At 41.2% G+C, this 15110-nt stretch overlaps 1 protein-coding gene across 2 annotated transcripts in view; it reads right to left on the bottom strand.

Moving 5' to 3' along the window:
• The window catches only part of VIT (vitrin), a 99264-nt gene that overhangs the window by 70770 nt on the left and 13384 nt on the right, over window positions 1-15110 (bottom strand). For both annotated transcript variants that reach the window (XM_036931640.2, XM_036931639.2), the window contains exons 2-3: window positions 10136-10205; window positions 2474-2539 (exon numbers count right to left, since the gene is read on the bottom strand). In XM_036931640.2, coding sequence (XP_036787535.1) covers window positions 2474-2539; window positions 10136-10187 — 118 coding nt within the window. In that variant the 5' untranslated portion in view covers window positions 10188-10205. The remainder of the gene's footprint in view (window positions 1-2473; window positions 2540-10135; window positions 10206-15110) is intronic.

Raw genomic sequence — 15110 nt, forward strand, 5'->3', positions numbered from 1 at the left:
CCATGGAGTTGCAGATGCCCTCCCTGCCTTGAGTTCTGCAATATAACCCAGGTCCTGACAAAATCCCTTCTTTGCTTTAACAAATTGGCTATGGATTTTGCTAATTGCACCAAAAATACTCTGCATTGAGCTACTGCCCTTCCAGATTCCTGGACATAGTAGCAAAGCTCTTCATGGTCTGGCACCTCCTTACCCCTCCATCTGTTGCCTCAACATGTTCTCCACCTTCTCTATATTTCAGTCACATTGAACTGCTTTTTAGCTTTTCTACTCTTTAGGCCTTAGGCATGCTCTTTTCTCTCTGCTTGTAACACTCTTGTCTCCTCGTCTTTGTCTGGCCAACCCCTATTTGGCCTTCAGATATCAGTGTAGGTATATGTCACTTCCTCCAGGAAGCCCTCCCAGATACACCAGCTTCTCCATATTCTCACAGTACCTTTAGCTCCCAAGTCCTAGCACTTATTTAAGACATCATAATTGTCTGGTGGGTTGTCTTTTTTTTTCCTCCCTAGACTTTGAGTTCTTTGAGGGCAAAGACTGAATCTCAATTGCTGTTGTATCTGGGTTTCTAAAACTGTGCTTGGCTGGCGCCCAATAAATACTTGTCAAATGAATGAATGATGGGCCTCTTTGCTCTCAGTCACCTACCTCAGTGGCAGATTGACAACACTGAACAGCAAAAATGAAAATTACCTTGGCCTCAAGCTGCAAACTATAATTTGAATATACTCCTGAGGTAAAGAATCAGATGTCGCCATGGTCTGGGAATATTCTATTACCTTCATTGGGTCTTTTTTCCTCCCTTATTTAATGATTGTGCCAGAGTTTCTAATTAGAGGAAAGGCCTCATGCATTTATTGATTCAAATGTGCTGCATCGCTAGGGAGATTTTGAAAATAAGGTTAGAATTTAGCATATCAGAAATTCAGTCCATTTGAGAGCTCTCAAAGGGGTTTGCCCTTGGGTCATTTAGCACAGACTTTCATAGTCACAGAAAACTGTTGTCATGGAAATCATGGAACCTTTCATGATTTTTGTGTATGAGTTAATGAAGATACTGGAAACAGCCCAGAGGAATTCAAACTTGGGTGTGCATTTGTCTCCATATTAACCCAATCATTGTTTTGAACACACATCTGCCCCTGGGCTGATTCTCTTGGCTCTTGGTACTGACAGGAATAAATAAACAATGGATTCCTTTTTAGTATTTCAGGGTAGGAGGCTGTGGATCGCTGCCCTTTTGGTCTCATTTCAACAGGAAATCCCACATGGAGGGTTTAAAAGAGAAGAAAAAAAAGAATGGTGTGTGAAGCAAACCTCTCTCTTCTACTTTAAACTATTAATGTGGCTGATTTCAAGTCATCTAACTTTAATGCCTATAAAGAAATTTCAATTGTGGAGAGCACAGAACACTGACTATACCTAAAGCCTTTCCTATTTAGTCCTCGATCAATATACCTTACCTTGACCCTCCAGCGAGTCTACAGATTTGATACGGATTTCTGAGGATGCTCAGAACATTTGAGAGTGAGATTTCCCATCTATGTCCTAGCCTGCTAGTTATTCCCAACATCCATTTTCCTTTCTTTCCTAGTAATAGAACCCCTTACTTTTAGTGAGGCTTATGGATGTTTGGCATAAAGGCATTTCTCCTTCTGCCTTAATGCTGGCCAATGTTAGTTAAGTAGTAGTGGTATATTTGACTTCCTGGATTTATCTTTAAAGGGAGTGGGTATGTGTCTTTCTTCATCCCTTTCTACTGACTGGAATATGGACATGATGGATGGAGCTGGGGCACTCATTTTGGACAATGAGTAGGGAGACACATTGAGAAAAGCAGAATAAGACAGAAAGAGTCTGGGTCCTGAAGATTGTGAAGTTTCCCTAAAAGCCTACCCTGACTGAGTCTACAGCAGAGAGAAAGAAAACTCAGTCTTATTTAAACAACTGTTATTTTGAACTTCCTGTCATTCATCTATCTTAACTGATCTACCCGGCAAAAATGAAATTTATTTTTCCTCTTTCTACTGATTAGGTATGAAACCTCATGGGATTTTCAGTGAGATTTACCTTCTGATCCCAGAGCATGATGAACAGTGGGAAGATTTGCTGGATCTTTGCATTAGCCAGGCCAAATTTTCTTGTCTAGGGAATTAAAAGAGCATTTTACCGCAGAAAATACCCACTGTAGCTTAGCCTCGGGGACGTGGCGTGCCTGAGCTTCAAATGTGCATTTTGGTTTTTCTTGTACAGTGGAACTTTCACCCTAAAATCAAGAACCCTTTATTTCCCAAATGCTTTTTTGGAATGAAGTAAGTGATAAATAAGAATCATTACTAACTGGTCTGAGTGTCAAGTAATAGAGATAAGACAGAAAAACCCCAAACCTTGTGAATTATCAGGAACATGTGTAACAGCCTTCCGCATGGGAGACACAAGCCTTATACTAGTGAGGAACTGCAATTTTACTTACTGAACTTGGGCCTCTTAATCTTCTTTGTCATTTCTTTATTTGACTGTACTCCAGTCACCAGCAAAACTACAGGAAGAAAATACAAAAAAAAATCTAATCAATATTATTTTACCTAAGCTCTTTTGACCCTTATATTTGCTTCAGTTGCATGTTGAAGTATTCTCATTGGTGGAACTCATTTTCCCTTATACTAATGTTGGGGAAATAAGATGTATGGTTTGTGTCCTTTTTTTACCCTCTGCTGAAGGAGCCTTTCAAAAGCACCTCTTGAATACCTGTCCTTTGTTTTGCTGCGTTTAAATCTCTCTACACCAACTCAGCCATCTCCATGTTCCAAAGGAGGGAATGTGGGCCTGGAGAATTCCATTAATTTGCTTGGTCCCAGGAATAAATGATGGAGGAAGGATGGCACTCAGGCTCTTCTTGCACTCTTTCTCCTGTTCCACACTGAGTTTCCAAACGGCCTGTTTCCAAATGGTTAGAGAACTGCATGTATGTGTGCATGTGTGTAGCTGTGCATTTATGTATGTGCATGGGTGTGTGCATGCAAGGGTGGGGTGTCAAATGGAGGGAATATGTTAAAAGCTTCAGAGGAGGGCTGTCTGGGAAAGGAAGACAAGGGGAGAGGGGATTGTGGAGAAGAGAGCGACTGGTCACAAGGTCTGAGGTGTGACTGGAGTGTCCCCAGGTGTTCCCTTCTAGCGGTGCCTGGTTCTGCACCCCACTGGATATGGTACTCTTCCCATACTGGGAAGTGGGACAATATAAGGAAAAGGGGATAGGGTATGTCCTTTTAATTTAACTATATCCTTTATAATTTAAAGTCACATTATCAGTTTGAGCCTCATGTGTTTAAAAAGACACTGCCTGATTTTTTTTTCTTATTACCAAAGTACTACAAATTTAGTGTAGAAAAATGTAAAGAAAACCCAGAAAGTACAAAAAAACACATGAACACAAAAATATAATATTTTCAGTCTTTTTCTATATGTACATATGTATTCATATGAGCACTCTTAAACATTTGATCATGCTCACACTGTTTACAAAGTTTTATAACTTATTTCTACTTCAGGATATATACAAACATTTTTTCTTGCCATTAAATGTTCTTCTCACAGCAATTTAAACTGCCTGCAAAATACTACACTGTATGGATATATCATAGTTCAGCCAATTCCTGATTTAACATAAATAGCTTCATTTATGTGCTGATCCTTTATTTCAATAAATTTCCAAGTAGGATTGCTTATCTGAAAGATACACCTACTTACATTTTTTATGTATATTGTGGAATTTCTCACAGTAATTTTTACTAGCATATCTGAAAATGCTCACTTCTCTAGACCTGCACTAATACTACTTATAGATACAAAAGCGATGTTTTTCCTTTCAGAGGGCTGGTCAATCCTCTGTTCCTCCTTCCTCTCCAGGCATTCTTCGACCTTATCCACCCAAAGATGGTAGTGCATTAACTTACCTCCACTTTATCCACTTTTTTGAGAAACCCACTTTCTGGATGGAGTTGGGACTGAGGTGAACATGAGGCAGTAGAGTAATCAAAACAGGGCTTTTTACCTCCTACTTTATGCTTTTGTCTTTGTAACAGAACACGGATGTTCAATTTGGGCACAAACAGACTTAGGAAATTTGGAATTAGCAACTATCTTTAAAGGAACAACTGGCAATGTCCCCAAGTATTTAAGAAAACTTTTTCTTTACCAAAACATTTTTATTTATGATTATCTAGCTAATCTATGCCAATGATACTGCTTCTGAATTATCCCCACTTCTGACTGTTAGCATTAGTTGAGGCCTGGGCAGTGACATGCCATGTCCTGTAAGAACAGAAACATGAAAGAGAACTGAGTGAGAACGAAGAGTCTAGCCTGTAGACTGAAGGCAGACTTTTTTAGGTGTTATTTACTTCTGAGGTTTGGACTGGTGTGAGTGTCCTGGAGGTCTAAATTTTATAGTGATCTTCCTGTCATTTAACTCTGTGCAATGAGCACATCTTCATAATATTGTATGCAAAAATAAGTAACTAGAATCCTAGAATGTTTTTTAAAACAAACACTAAAAAAAATATTTAAAATTTTAGCAAGTAAATGCAGAGGGATTAAATGAAATAGTAATAAATTTAGGTATCAATTCTTGTGGAAAACCAAACACTGTCCTTCTGGGCCTGTGTGCCTTTGGCAAAGTGGTTTATATGTCTTCGTATCATTAGGACTATATTTATTTCAGTAAGACCACCCCATCACTCGAATTTGCTCACCCAAGAACCTCCAGGCTGAAAACATTCATAGCTGGGTTTGGTTTTACAGCAGTGGTTAATAAAGTCCTTATTTTCAATGGTACACAGAGGCCCTCCCTACAGCTTGGACGCTTGTTAATTAAAGCTCTTCAGAAATCACTCCTCATGGGAAGGGCTAGTCAATAAGGCTGCAAATGAGCTTGTGCCCTGAAGCAAGTCCTCCTCATCAGCAGGACCTCTCTTGCTACACTGGAACCGGGGAACTGCACGTTGAATGTGGGTAAAGGAAAAATCAGTCTTACGTTCGTTTTCTTAGGAAGCCAGGCAGAGCACTATGATGGATAGCTGATGCTCACTTAAAAGTACAAAGCAGAACACAAGTCTGAAAGCCAGTCCCTTCTGTGGGTTAGTTGGTTACTTAGCTAATGAGGCTATCAGTGTTTAGAAGCCTTGCAAAAATTAAGTCTAGAGTCCAAAGTTCCAAGACAATCATGATTTACCAAACTCTGCACCAATACTTCTCAATTAAAAACAAAATCCAAGGTTCCCTTTGAATAACATGAAAAGTTCTCAACTTTTGTCAGTAGCGCTTGAAACTTCAAAACAAATTAAATATTGAAATTACTTTTTCAAAATTAAAATTCCCCCCCACTTCTTGCTCTTATGTGACAATCACATGTCAGTAAGGTAGCTGAGGCATAAGTGTTTAAAAATTTCGATTAAATAAATTATCACCCAGATAATTCATAGAGAAAATACAAATGAATTAGCTTGGAATAGTGTTCAATCTCATTAGTGATTAAGAAAAGCAAGCTAAAGGAAAACAGCAGAATGTTTCCCCATATCACGTCAGTAAGTATTGAACACGAGATTATACTTCATCCTGGCATGGATTTGGGATTAGGGAGTTCCGGTATACTATTGGTAAACCCCAAGCAAGTAGAATCATTCTGGGAAGCCAATTGGTAATATATTTCAATAGACTTCAACACATTTATATTCTTTGTCCTAGAAAATATGCCCTTTAGGAATATGACCCAAGTTATAATTAGAGATATGCACAATGATTTATGTTAAAAAAATGTTCATTACAGCATATTTCTAATGGCAATCTGGAAATAATGAAATGTTGGAAATGTCCCAACGATAGGGGAATCCGAAGCATTTGTTACAAATGATGTGTAGAAGAATATTTAATGACCTGGCAAGTGCTCAGCTCCAACCTTAAGAATGATCCTGACAAAATTAGAATGTATGCAGAGAGAATAACCGGAATACACCAAAATATTCATAACAGTGGAATTATAATTTCTATTTTATATTTTCTGTATTTTCCCATCTTATAGTAGTTTCCTTATATGTAGTCTACATTTTATATAACACTATGTTGATTTTACAGTTAGAAAAGGGCAACATAATTATTTAATTTGATCAAATTGAAATCACACAGACTAGCAACAATGAAGAGTGTTTTCTAAAATCGTCGGTATGGTCGATACGCACTTGTGTCATGGTTTTCCTGTCAGTAATGAATTGTAATCAGAATCCATTTGCTTTCAAGAAAAGATATGACGTGCCAGAGCATCTAATCAATGATCGAATCAGTAAGTACCTACTGAATACTTAACCTGTGTCTAGAATTTCTAAAGAAATGCCTCATTCTAGGCTATCAACGTCTTATTCGATCCTTCCAGAGCCCCTGAGATACTGACTCCTTGTTGACTCTCTCCTTGACCACACTTCAGTCAGCCTCCTCAGCCCTCTTCTCGGTCAAGTTTCAACTTGGGTCTTCAGTGTCCACCCCTGTTGGCCTTGCATTGCCTGTTTACCTGGAATCCTGCTTACAGAGACTCCCCCACCTTTGATCTCTGATCATCCTGGTCTGCCTTTATCAAGAATCCTGTCAGGTCGGTTTAGCAAGAATCCCCCTACCCTTGAGGTCTCTTCTTAGTAATATCCATCCACTGACCCCAGCAACCTGCCTCTTGGATATAAACCCCACTTGCCTGGTTGTGTTTAGAATTGAGCCCCATCCCATACTGAGGTGTACAACTTCCTTTCTCCTATTGCAATAGTTCCTCATTAAAATATGTTTTACTACCTTAAATACCATTCAGCTCTGGTTCTCTTTAGCAATATCCACAAAGCCTTCTGAAAAATGATTTATAGAGCAGATTATTTTAAAGCAGTTCAAATTTCCCTGATGCTTTAATTTGGGATTACGTACTCAATGAAACATGTAGCATCAAATAAATCAGAGCTTCTCAGCAATGACAGGACAATTTATTCTCTACAATCTCATATATCATAAAATTATGCACCAAATCATAAAATATTAAAGCTGGGAGGAGCTTTGGAGGTCATCCCTTTAATTTTATAGACAGGAAACCAGGGTCAAGGTTAATACCTTGGCTAAAGCTGCCGTTCTTTGGAGGCAGACGTTGGAACCAGAATGCAAGTTTGCTGGCCGCAGTCCGAGCCCCTTTATTCCCCTTGCCCCCTCTAAGTGCAGCTGCTGGTCATCTGTGGTGTTCCATGACAATGGGCAGCACAGAACTCACTGTACCATAAATTTAAGCTTACCTAAAACACACATGCTGGCTCTGATACTTGTATTAGTTACACACTAATTAGTTTAGAGGTCTTCTAAGGTATCATTGGCTGGCTCTGTGTGATATTATAATTCATAATAAATATGTATTTTGGTCTTTGAGTCACAGTTCCTGGCTCACTGATACCAAAACCCTCGGAATTTCCTGAGCAGTAAGAGCAATGGGAGCATGTTTTAAAATAATAATTAGCTTCTTGTCCTCAGTTCCTGAAATTGCCTCAAAGCCATAAAGGTAGAATGGGTATCTTGTTATTCATAACAAGCCCCTTCCAATCATAGCTGGGTTTATGTTAATGCGTTGACTTCTGGGAATCTCCTAAAGATGAGGGAGCTGGTTGCTGGGAAGCCAGCCTTGCCTAGAGGGTTGGAACTTTCCTCTGGAGGGGAAAGGGCTGGAAGTTGAATCAATCACCAATGGCCAATGATTTAATCAATTGTGCCTATGCAGGGAGGCCTCCATTGGGTCACCTGTGTAAAAACCTGAAAGGCTGGGGTTCAGAGGGCTTGGGTGGTTGGTGACCAGAACGCCTCCATGTGTCGCCGTGCTGGGCCCCAAGCTCCATGGGGACATGTGTTCCTTTGCTCGGGACCTCGCCTCATGTATCTCTTTATCTGGTTGTTGATTCATATCTTTTAATAATCTTTGTAATGAACTGGTAATCTGAGTTCTGTGAGCCACTCTGGCAATTAATTGAACCCAAAGAGGGATTGTGGGAACTCCTGATTTATCGCCAGACAGTAAGAAGCACAAGTGAAAACCTGGACTTTTGGTTGGCATCTGAGGAGGGGTGTAGGTTGGTGACAGTGTTGTGGGACTGAGCCCTTAACCTGTGGAATCTGATATCTCCAGGGAGATGGTGTCAGAACTGAGTTGAATTGTAGGACACCCAGCTAGTGTCAAGGAATTGCTTACTGTGGAGAGAAAACCCACAGAATTGAGTGCAGAATTGGACTCTGATTCCTTAAAAATCCAGCATTCCCAAAGAGAATAATTTATTTAGCAGTATTTTTTGAGTGCCTGTGAGGTGTGCCAAGCACCGGAAATGCAGTGAGTGGGACACAGCTCCTGGTCTCGGTGAGTCTGCCCTTCTGCGGGAGCCGGACTAGTGGCAAGATGAGCGCCATGCAGCTCTGAGGAGAATTGATGCAGGGCACCAGGGCAGCACAGGACAAGGGCCTTCTCAGATGGGGGCGGAGGACAGACAGGGTTTGGGGAGAGAACAGGATGAGAGAAAGAGCGTTCCAGGAAGGGGAAGCAGCACAGTCAAAGGCCCAGGAGTGTGCGAGATGGTGTGGTTCTCAGGGGGATGAGGACGTCCATACGTCCTGGGTCCCCAGAAGCCAGCCTGGGCTCCGTGGTGAGAGAGGGGTGCAGGCGACAGCAAGAGCCTTATTAGGAAGGCCTCGCCAGCAAGTAGGGCACTTTAAGGGATGATGGCTTCATCCTGAGGATGAAGGGAAAACACTGAGGAGGTGAAAGCCAGATGGTGATCAGACGGAGGCTTCAGGGAGATTGTTCAGGGTGTGGTGGGGAACCAGCTAGAGGGGGAGGATTTGGGGGAAGGAGGCTGTCCCAGTGCTGAGAAGGGCCGCAGGGGCTTCAGGAAATGGCCCTGAGGTGGAGACAAGCAAATGGATGAGAGAGGCAGACGTGGGAGGACATAGAGAGAGGAGTTTGGGATAGGACTCTCCTTTTCCTGTTTTGATTTCTTGCTTTCTGGATGAGTCACCCTGAAAAGAGTTTTGCCAAAAGACAGACAGAGAGGCTGGGGACAAGGCAGGACAGTCAAGTCCCCCTTTTTGGTGCTGTGATGCTGGGACAACACAGTGTGAAATGACCTCAGGGTTTGTTTGTTTAGTTCTGTTTGTTTTACAGCAGCTAAATTCTCCTATTCCTAACTCCCCACCCCAACCCATGTAAGAAACCTACTAACCTGTTTTAGAATGGGTAGTGTTATGGAAAATACTGGAAAACCTTCACTGACGGAAGAACCAGGCGGCACTCGGAGGTCTTGGAGTGCTGAGGTTTATGGTGCACCGGTGGGCTCAGAGGGGAGTGATCTCCCAAGGTCTGAGCCCTGAGCACAGGCAAGGGGAGCAATTTATATTATTTTGATATGTGGCGTTTCGGCATGCGCAGGGCAAAAGAGGAGCCTAGAGGAGGGGAGGGGAGAGCTGGGAGCGCTTTGCCAACTGGAGGGAAAAAGTGGTTTGCTGACCTTGACGGCTGTGTTGAATATTTTCCTTACCAGTAGGGGGACAGCCTCCCAAACGGGCAAAGTAGAAATGAAGGACCCTGTGCCTCCAAGGTGAATATTCCTTAGCAAACTGGTGGTGGACTCAGAACCAGAGCCCGTATCCTCTCTGACTCCCAGTCCAGTCTCCTTCCCCCGTGCCCAGAGCCCCCTTGCTTGTTGTATTGGTTTTTTTTTGAGAAATTAAAAAACAAGAAGATTCTTATATTCAGAATCAGTAAATATGTTCTATCTGAAATATTTGGTGGTTGCTGAAGAATACACACACAGATATGTGTGTATAATGTGTAATATATAGACTGAGGCACACATATGTAATCCGTACATTTGGCTTAAATAAAAATATGTATACACATGCATCCTGAATTTGGTCTACACTTAACATTCTCACTTAAGCTTTTCTCCAAAATGTTTATCGTAAAAAGATACACTGTACTGTTTATATGCTTTGTCTTGGTTTACATCTTTTCTTGGAGGGATTCTTTGGACCTTAGGAAAATGTTAAAAGTGTATCCAGATACACATATAAAAGTACTTACCAAGGAACATTTCAATAACAGATGCCTTCATAGTGAGGACAACACTCCCCATAAATATCAAAACAGCACCCTGGAGAGGGAGAAACAATAACAGCGTCATATTTCAGGCAAGAGCTCCAAACTGGATGCTCTGAGTGTAGGGATGGGCTGCTTCGTTTGGCATTGCTCTCTGGAGCCTTGACTCCAAGCTGCGGCTTCCTGTAAAGAGCTCAGGGAGATGGCAGCGGCCAGCCGCGCCGGTATCCAGAGAGGCTCTTCTCCGTTAGAAAACCCATTCTGGTCAGCAGCCTCCTGTTCTTCAGAGATTTGGTTTTACTGAGAATTGACGAGGAAATAACTGCATAATTTCGAGAATATGTTCAACTAGTCTTCAAATGAGAACAAAAGCCATACTTACTGTATTGATAGAACATTTTTAGGTTGCAAATCAACAATTTATTCATCATTCATTCAATAAATATTTATTAAACTCCTATTGTATGGCTAGGTACTATTAAGGAGGATGTGATAAAAATTGAATTGAACAACAGTTCTTGGCTCTTAAAAGACTTAGAGTTTAATAAAGTAGGAAAACATACAGGGACACAAATACCATAATGTTAGGGAGTGTTCAGGCTCCATAAGGGAATATAGGAGGAGTTTATAGACCAGTGGTTGTCCAACATTGTTGCATATTAGTATCATCTGGGAGTATAAAAAGACCAGGCCGTCCCTCAGACCAACTGACTCAGAATCTCTCAGGGTGAGGTCAAGGCATTGAGTTTTTTAAAACTCCTCGGTGAATTCCAGTGTGCAGACAAGTTTGAGATCCAGCGATTTAGAGGAAGGCCTCTTTAATCTTAATGTGCATAGGAATCACCTGGGGATCTTGTTAAAAATGCAGATTCTAATCCAGTAGGTCTGGGAGAGTGCCAGAGATTCCCCAAGAGGCCAGGGAATTTTAGAGGAAGGAGAGATTATGTCAGCTGTGGGAATAAGAAAAAACCTCACAGAGGTGGTGGCAATTGGGCCGACTCTGAAAGGTGACCAGAGAGATTGATCGTGTGGGAACCGGGGAGAAGCAACACCACATGGGCGGACACTCCCCAGAGGCTCCGAGGTCAGAAAGCGCAGTGCATGTGAAGGTGCTTCTGAGCTATAAGGGGTTATCCTCCTTTCTTGTAAAGCTAGGAGGAAGTTCTAGAAGGTTTATTCGTATTATTGTTAATAGAGCATATAGTGCACACTGTGTATTGTCTCAAATCCTCCCCAAAAGCCAATGTGGTAGATTTTAGGATCCCCTCAGGAAACTAAGGCTTAGAAAGGTTATATGTCATATCCATGGTGACCTGACAGTAAGTAAGACCAGAACAGAGGTAGGAGTAGGTGGGAAGGCGTTGCCCTGGGCACAGGTGGTAAGAAAGAACATTGCAGAGAATCTAAAGACTTAGAAGTTGGTTTACTTTTGACTCACAGATTCCAAGAAGGGACTAGTGGTTACCAAAGGTGAGGGGTGGAGGAGGGTGGGTGGGGAGGGAGGGAGAAGGGGATTGAGGAGTATTATGATTAGTACACATGGTGTGTGTGTGTGGGGGGTTCATGGGGAAGACAGTGTAGCACAGAAAAGTAGTGACTCTGTAGCATGTTAACAGTGATGGAGAGTGACTTCAGTGGGGTGTGGGGGGGACTTGATAATATGGGCAAATGTAGTAACCACAATGTTTTTCATGCGAAATCTTCATAAGAGTGTTTATCAATGATACCTTAGTAAAAAAAAAATGTCCCCCCCAAAAAAAGTTGGTCTGCTTTTTATTATCCTTATAAGCCAGTGATTCTAAAGAAGGTCAATCAAAAAACACCTCTCCCCTCTGGGGCAGATGGTTCCCACTACATCCTTTCTCCCCAGTGCCACTGCCGAATGGCTTAAAGCTGGCATTCATAACCCGACACTGGTGTGCCTGGTGGAGTGCTGGTAAACCTGTTCTCTGAGAAACAAACAACAATAATCCAGACCCTGACTTGTAGCATTTCTTGATTTCTGTGGTATAAATTTTCCTACTGTGGCTGATTTTGAAGCCATCAAAGTGATGTCAGTGAATGGAGACTTGAAAAGAGAGAAACACAATCTGGAACCAGCTAGGTCCAAAACAAGCTTATATCCAATATTTAGAGATGGGATAAAAGACGATGCCATTATTAACAAAAATCAGTTATTAAATTATGCTTGAGGTAATAACATAAGTATCTGGTGCAATTAATTTCAATAAAACTGTTTAGTATATGAAAGGTTTTATTACAATCAAATGAGACAGCAAGAGAAACCCTAAACAGAACTGATCACTTTGCTAATTTCCAGCAACAATTGCAGTGCATTATATATACTTCCCAGCTAAGGTGGTTGACCACTGGTTAAGTAATAGGCTGATAATGGTATTTAGCTTCAAAATAGAAATAAAATCATACATACAATCTATTTGGCAATTTGATGCTTGAATAGCTGGGTCATATTTTGGAAATAGTGTCATAACAACTAAATTTTTTTTTTGTCTTTTACTAATGTGAGAAGCTCCAGAACTGCTTACATGTTTTCAGGCCTAAATATTTAGCTTTCTTATGGGACAAATACAGTTAGTCAAGCTGTCCTACTAGATACCCCCACCCAGTCCCACCTGGGTTTAGCATCACAGGCTCACCTGAGAGTCCTCTTTGACTTTGCTTTCTGTCATTCCTCCTATTTTATCCATCAGCCGGAACTGTTGCCTCCACACTTATAGTATATCCAGAATCTGTCCATTTCTCATCACCCATTGCCACCTGCTCCTGGCCATGCCTCCTCTCACAAGGATTATTGCAGTTAGCCTCCTAATGTGGCCGCCTCCTTCCCCTGTGCTCTACAGTCTGCACAGGTGACAGCAGGATCCTGTGCAAAGTAAGCCATTCATAGCATTCCTCAGATCAAAACTGAACCGTGCCTCCCCACCTTACTCAGAACAAAAGGCAAAGTCTTGACAAGTGTGATCTGGCCACCACTGGCCTCTCTGAACTCATTTCCTGCTATTGCCTCACTCACTTATTAAACTCCAGGCACACAGGTCTCCTGGCTGCTTCTAGAACACACCTCTTACCTTAGAGTCTTTGCTCTTAGTGTTTCCTCTACATGGTTGCCCTTCCCTCAGATAAGAACATGATTCTCTTCTTCATTTCTTTCAAGTCTGTTTAAAGGTGACCTTCTCTTGGGACATTCCCTAACCACTCAATTTAAAATTATAATCCCTCTCCCACCCATCACCAACTGGTACACCCTTTTTTCCTATTAACTTATTTTCCGTGTTATTTATCACCACTGGCATACTCTATAGTTTACTTATTTTTTTTGTTTATTGTTTGTGTTCTCCACCGGAATGCAAGTTCCACGAGGGCAGGGATTTTTATTTGATTTTTTATGTGCTCAATAAATATATGTTGAATTGATGAGTGAGTAAGTAGGCCTCTCTCCCTTCTCTAGGAAATGAAAAAGGAAACAAAACAAAGAGAAGAACAAAACAGTTGTGAATATCCTAAAAACTACTGAATCGTACACTTTCAAAGGTGTATTTTATGGTTTGTGAATTATATCTCAATAAGCATTATTGAGAGTCAACAAATAAACGCAAGGGAAGATGAACTGCAAAGAGAAATGCTCTTGAATTTGTCCGACAACTTTAGAAGAAGGCACGGATGGACCTGACCTTTGCACAGTGGAATGGATGGATAAAAACAAACAGCATTCCAGGAAGCACTCTAACCCTGGAGGAATTACCACCCAAGAACTGACTCATCATTCATGGAACCCTACCAGGATTGCTCTGGCCTCTTGCAATCAGAATGTTTTGAGGCTACTTTCTTACCACTGTAATCCCTCTCCTTGCTCAGTTCATTTACTCATACACTTAAAATGTAAATGTGCCTTTTGAAACATGCAAAAAAAAAAAAAAACTCAAACCCTCACTCAGCCATCCCAGAGGCTGGGGATGAGGTCGGCCCCTGGCACCGTTATGCCGTCTCTGCAGGCAGCCTAATGTCACGCATTGCATGGTAATGTTAGGTCTTCAGTCTTCATGGGCTCACTAGGGGTCTAACAAAAATGGAACAACTGGGCTTTCCAAAAGAATGTGCTGTTCATTCATACATCTGTAGATTGTGCTGTGAGATGTGATATAAGGAGCCCTGAATATGAAGTTCTGGTGAGGCAAGGAAGCCTGACCGTGAAGTACAAACGTACGTTAGTGTAAGTAGAGTAGCCAGTTAATTTAGTTAGATCTCTCATTGTTCAGAGTTAGAAAAGAACAAATTGGTAATAAATAATAATAACACCTTTTTAAAATTTGGCTTTTCAGGTTATTTTTTCCAATTTTTTTCATTGTGGTGAAATACACAAATGTAAAATTTACTATCTTAACTATTTTTACCTGTGTAGTTCAACAGTCTTATATACATTCATGATTTGCTATCATCACCACCGTCCATCTCCAGAACCCTTTTTGTCTTGTAAACCGGAAACTCTATGCCCATTAGACAGTGATTCCCCATTCACCAACCCCCCACCCAGCCCCCCAGGCTCCCCCGAGTCCCTGGCAACTTGTACTTCCGTTCTCTATAATTTTGACTTAAGTACTTCACATAAGTGGGCACATACAGTTTTTGTCTTTTTGTGGCTGACCGATTTCAAATAGTATTATGTTGTCAAATTTCATCCATGTTGCAGCCTATGTCAGAATTTCTTTCATTTTTCAGGCTGAGTGATATTCCATTCTTCAGTTGTACGTATATACCATATTTGGCTTACCCATTCATCTGTTGATAGACACTTGGGTTGCTACCATATTGTAGTTATTGTGAATAATGCTGCTATGAACATGGGTGTACAAATATCTCTTTGAGGCCCTGCTTTCAATTTTTTTGTGTATACACCCAGAAGTGGAATTGCTGGATCATACGATAATTTGATTGTAAACTT

This window comes from Manis pentadactyla, chromosome 2 (assembly GCF_030020395.1).
Source record: "Manis pentadactyla isolate mManPen7 chromosome 2, mManPen7.hap1, whole genome shotgun sequence".
NCBI lineage: Eukaryota > Metazoa > Chordata > Mammalia > Pholidota > Manidae > Manis > Manis pentadactyla.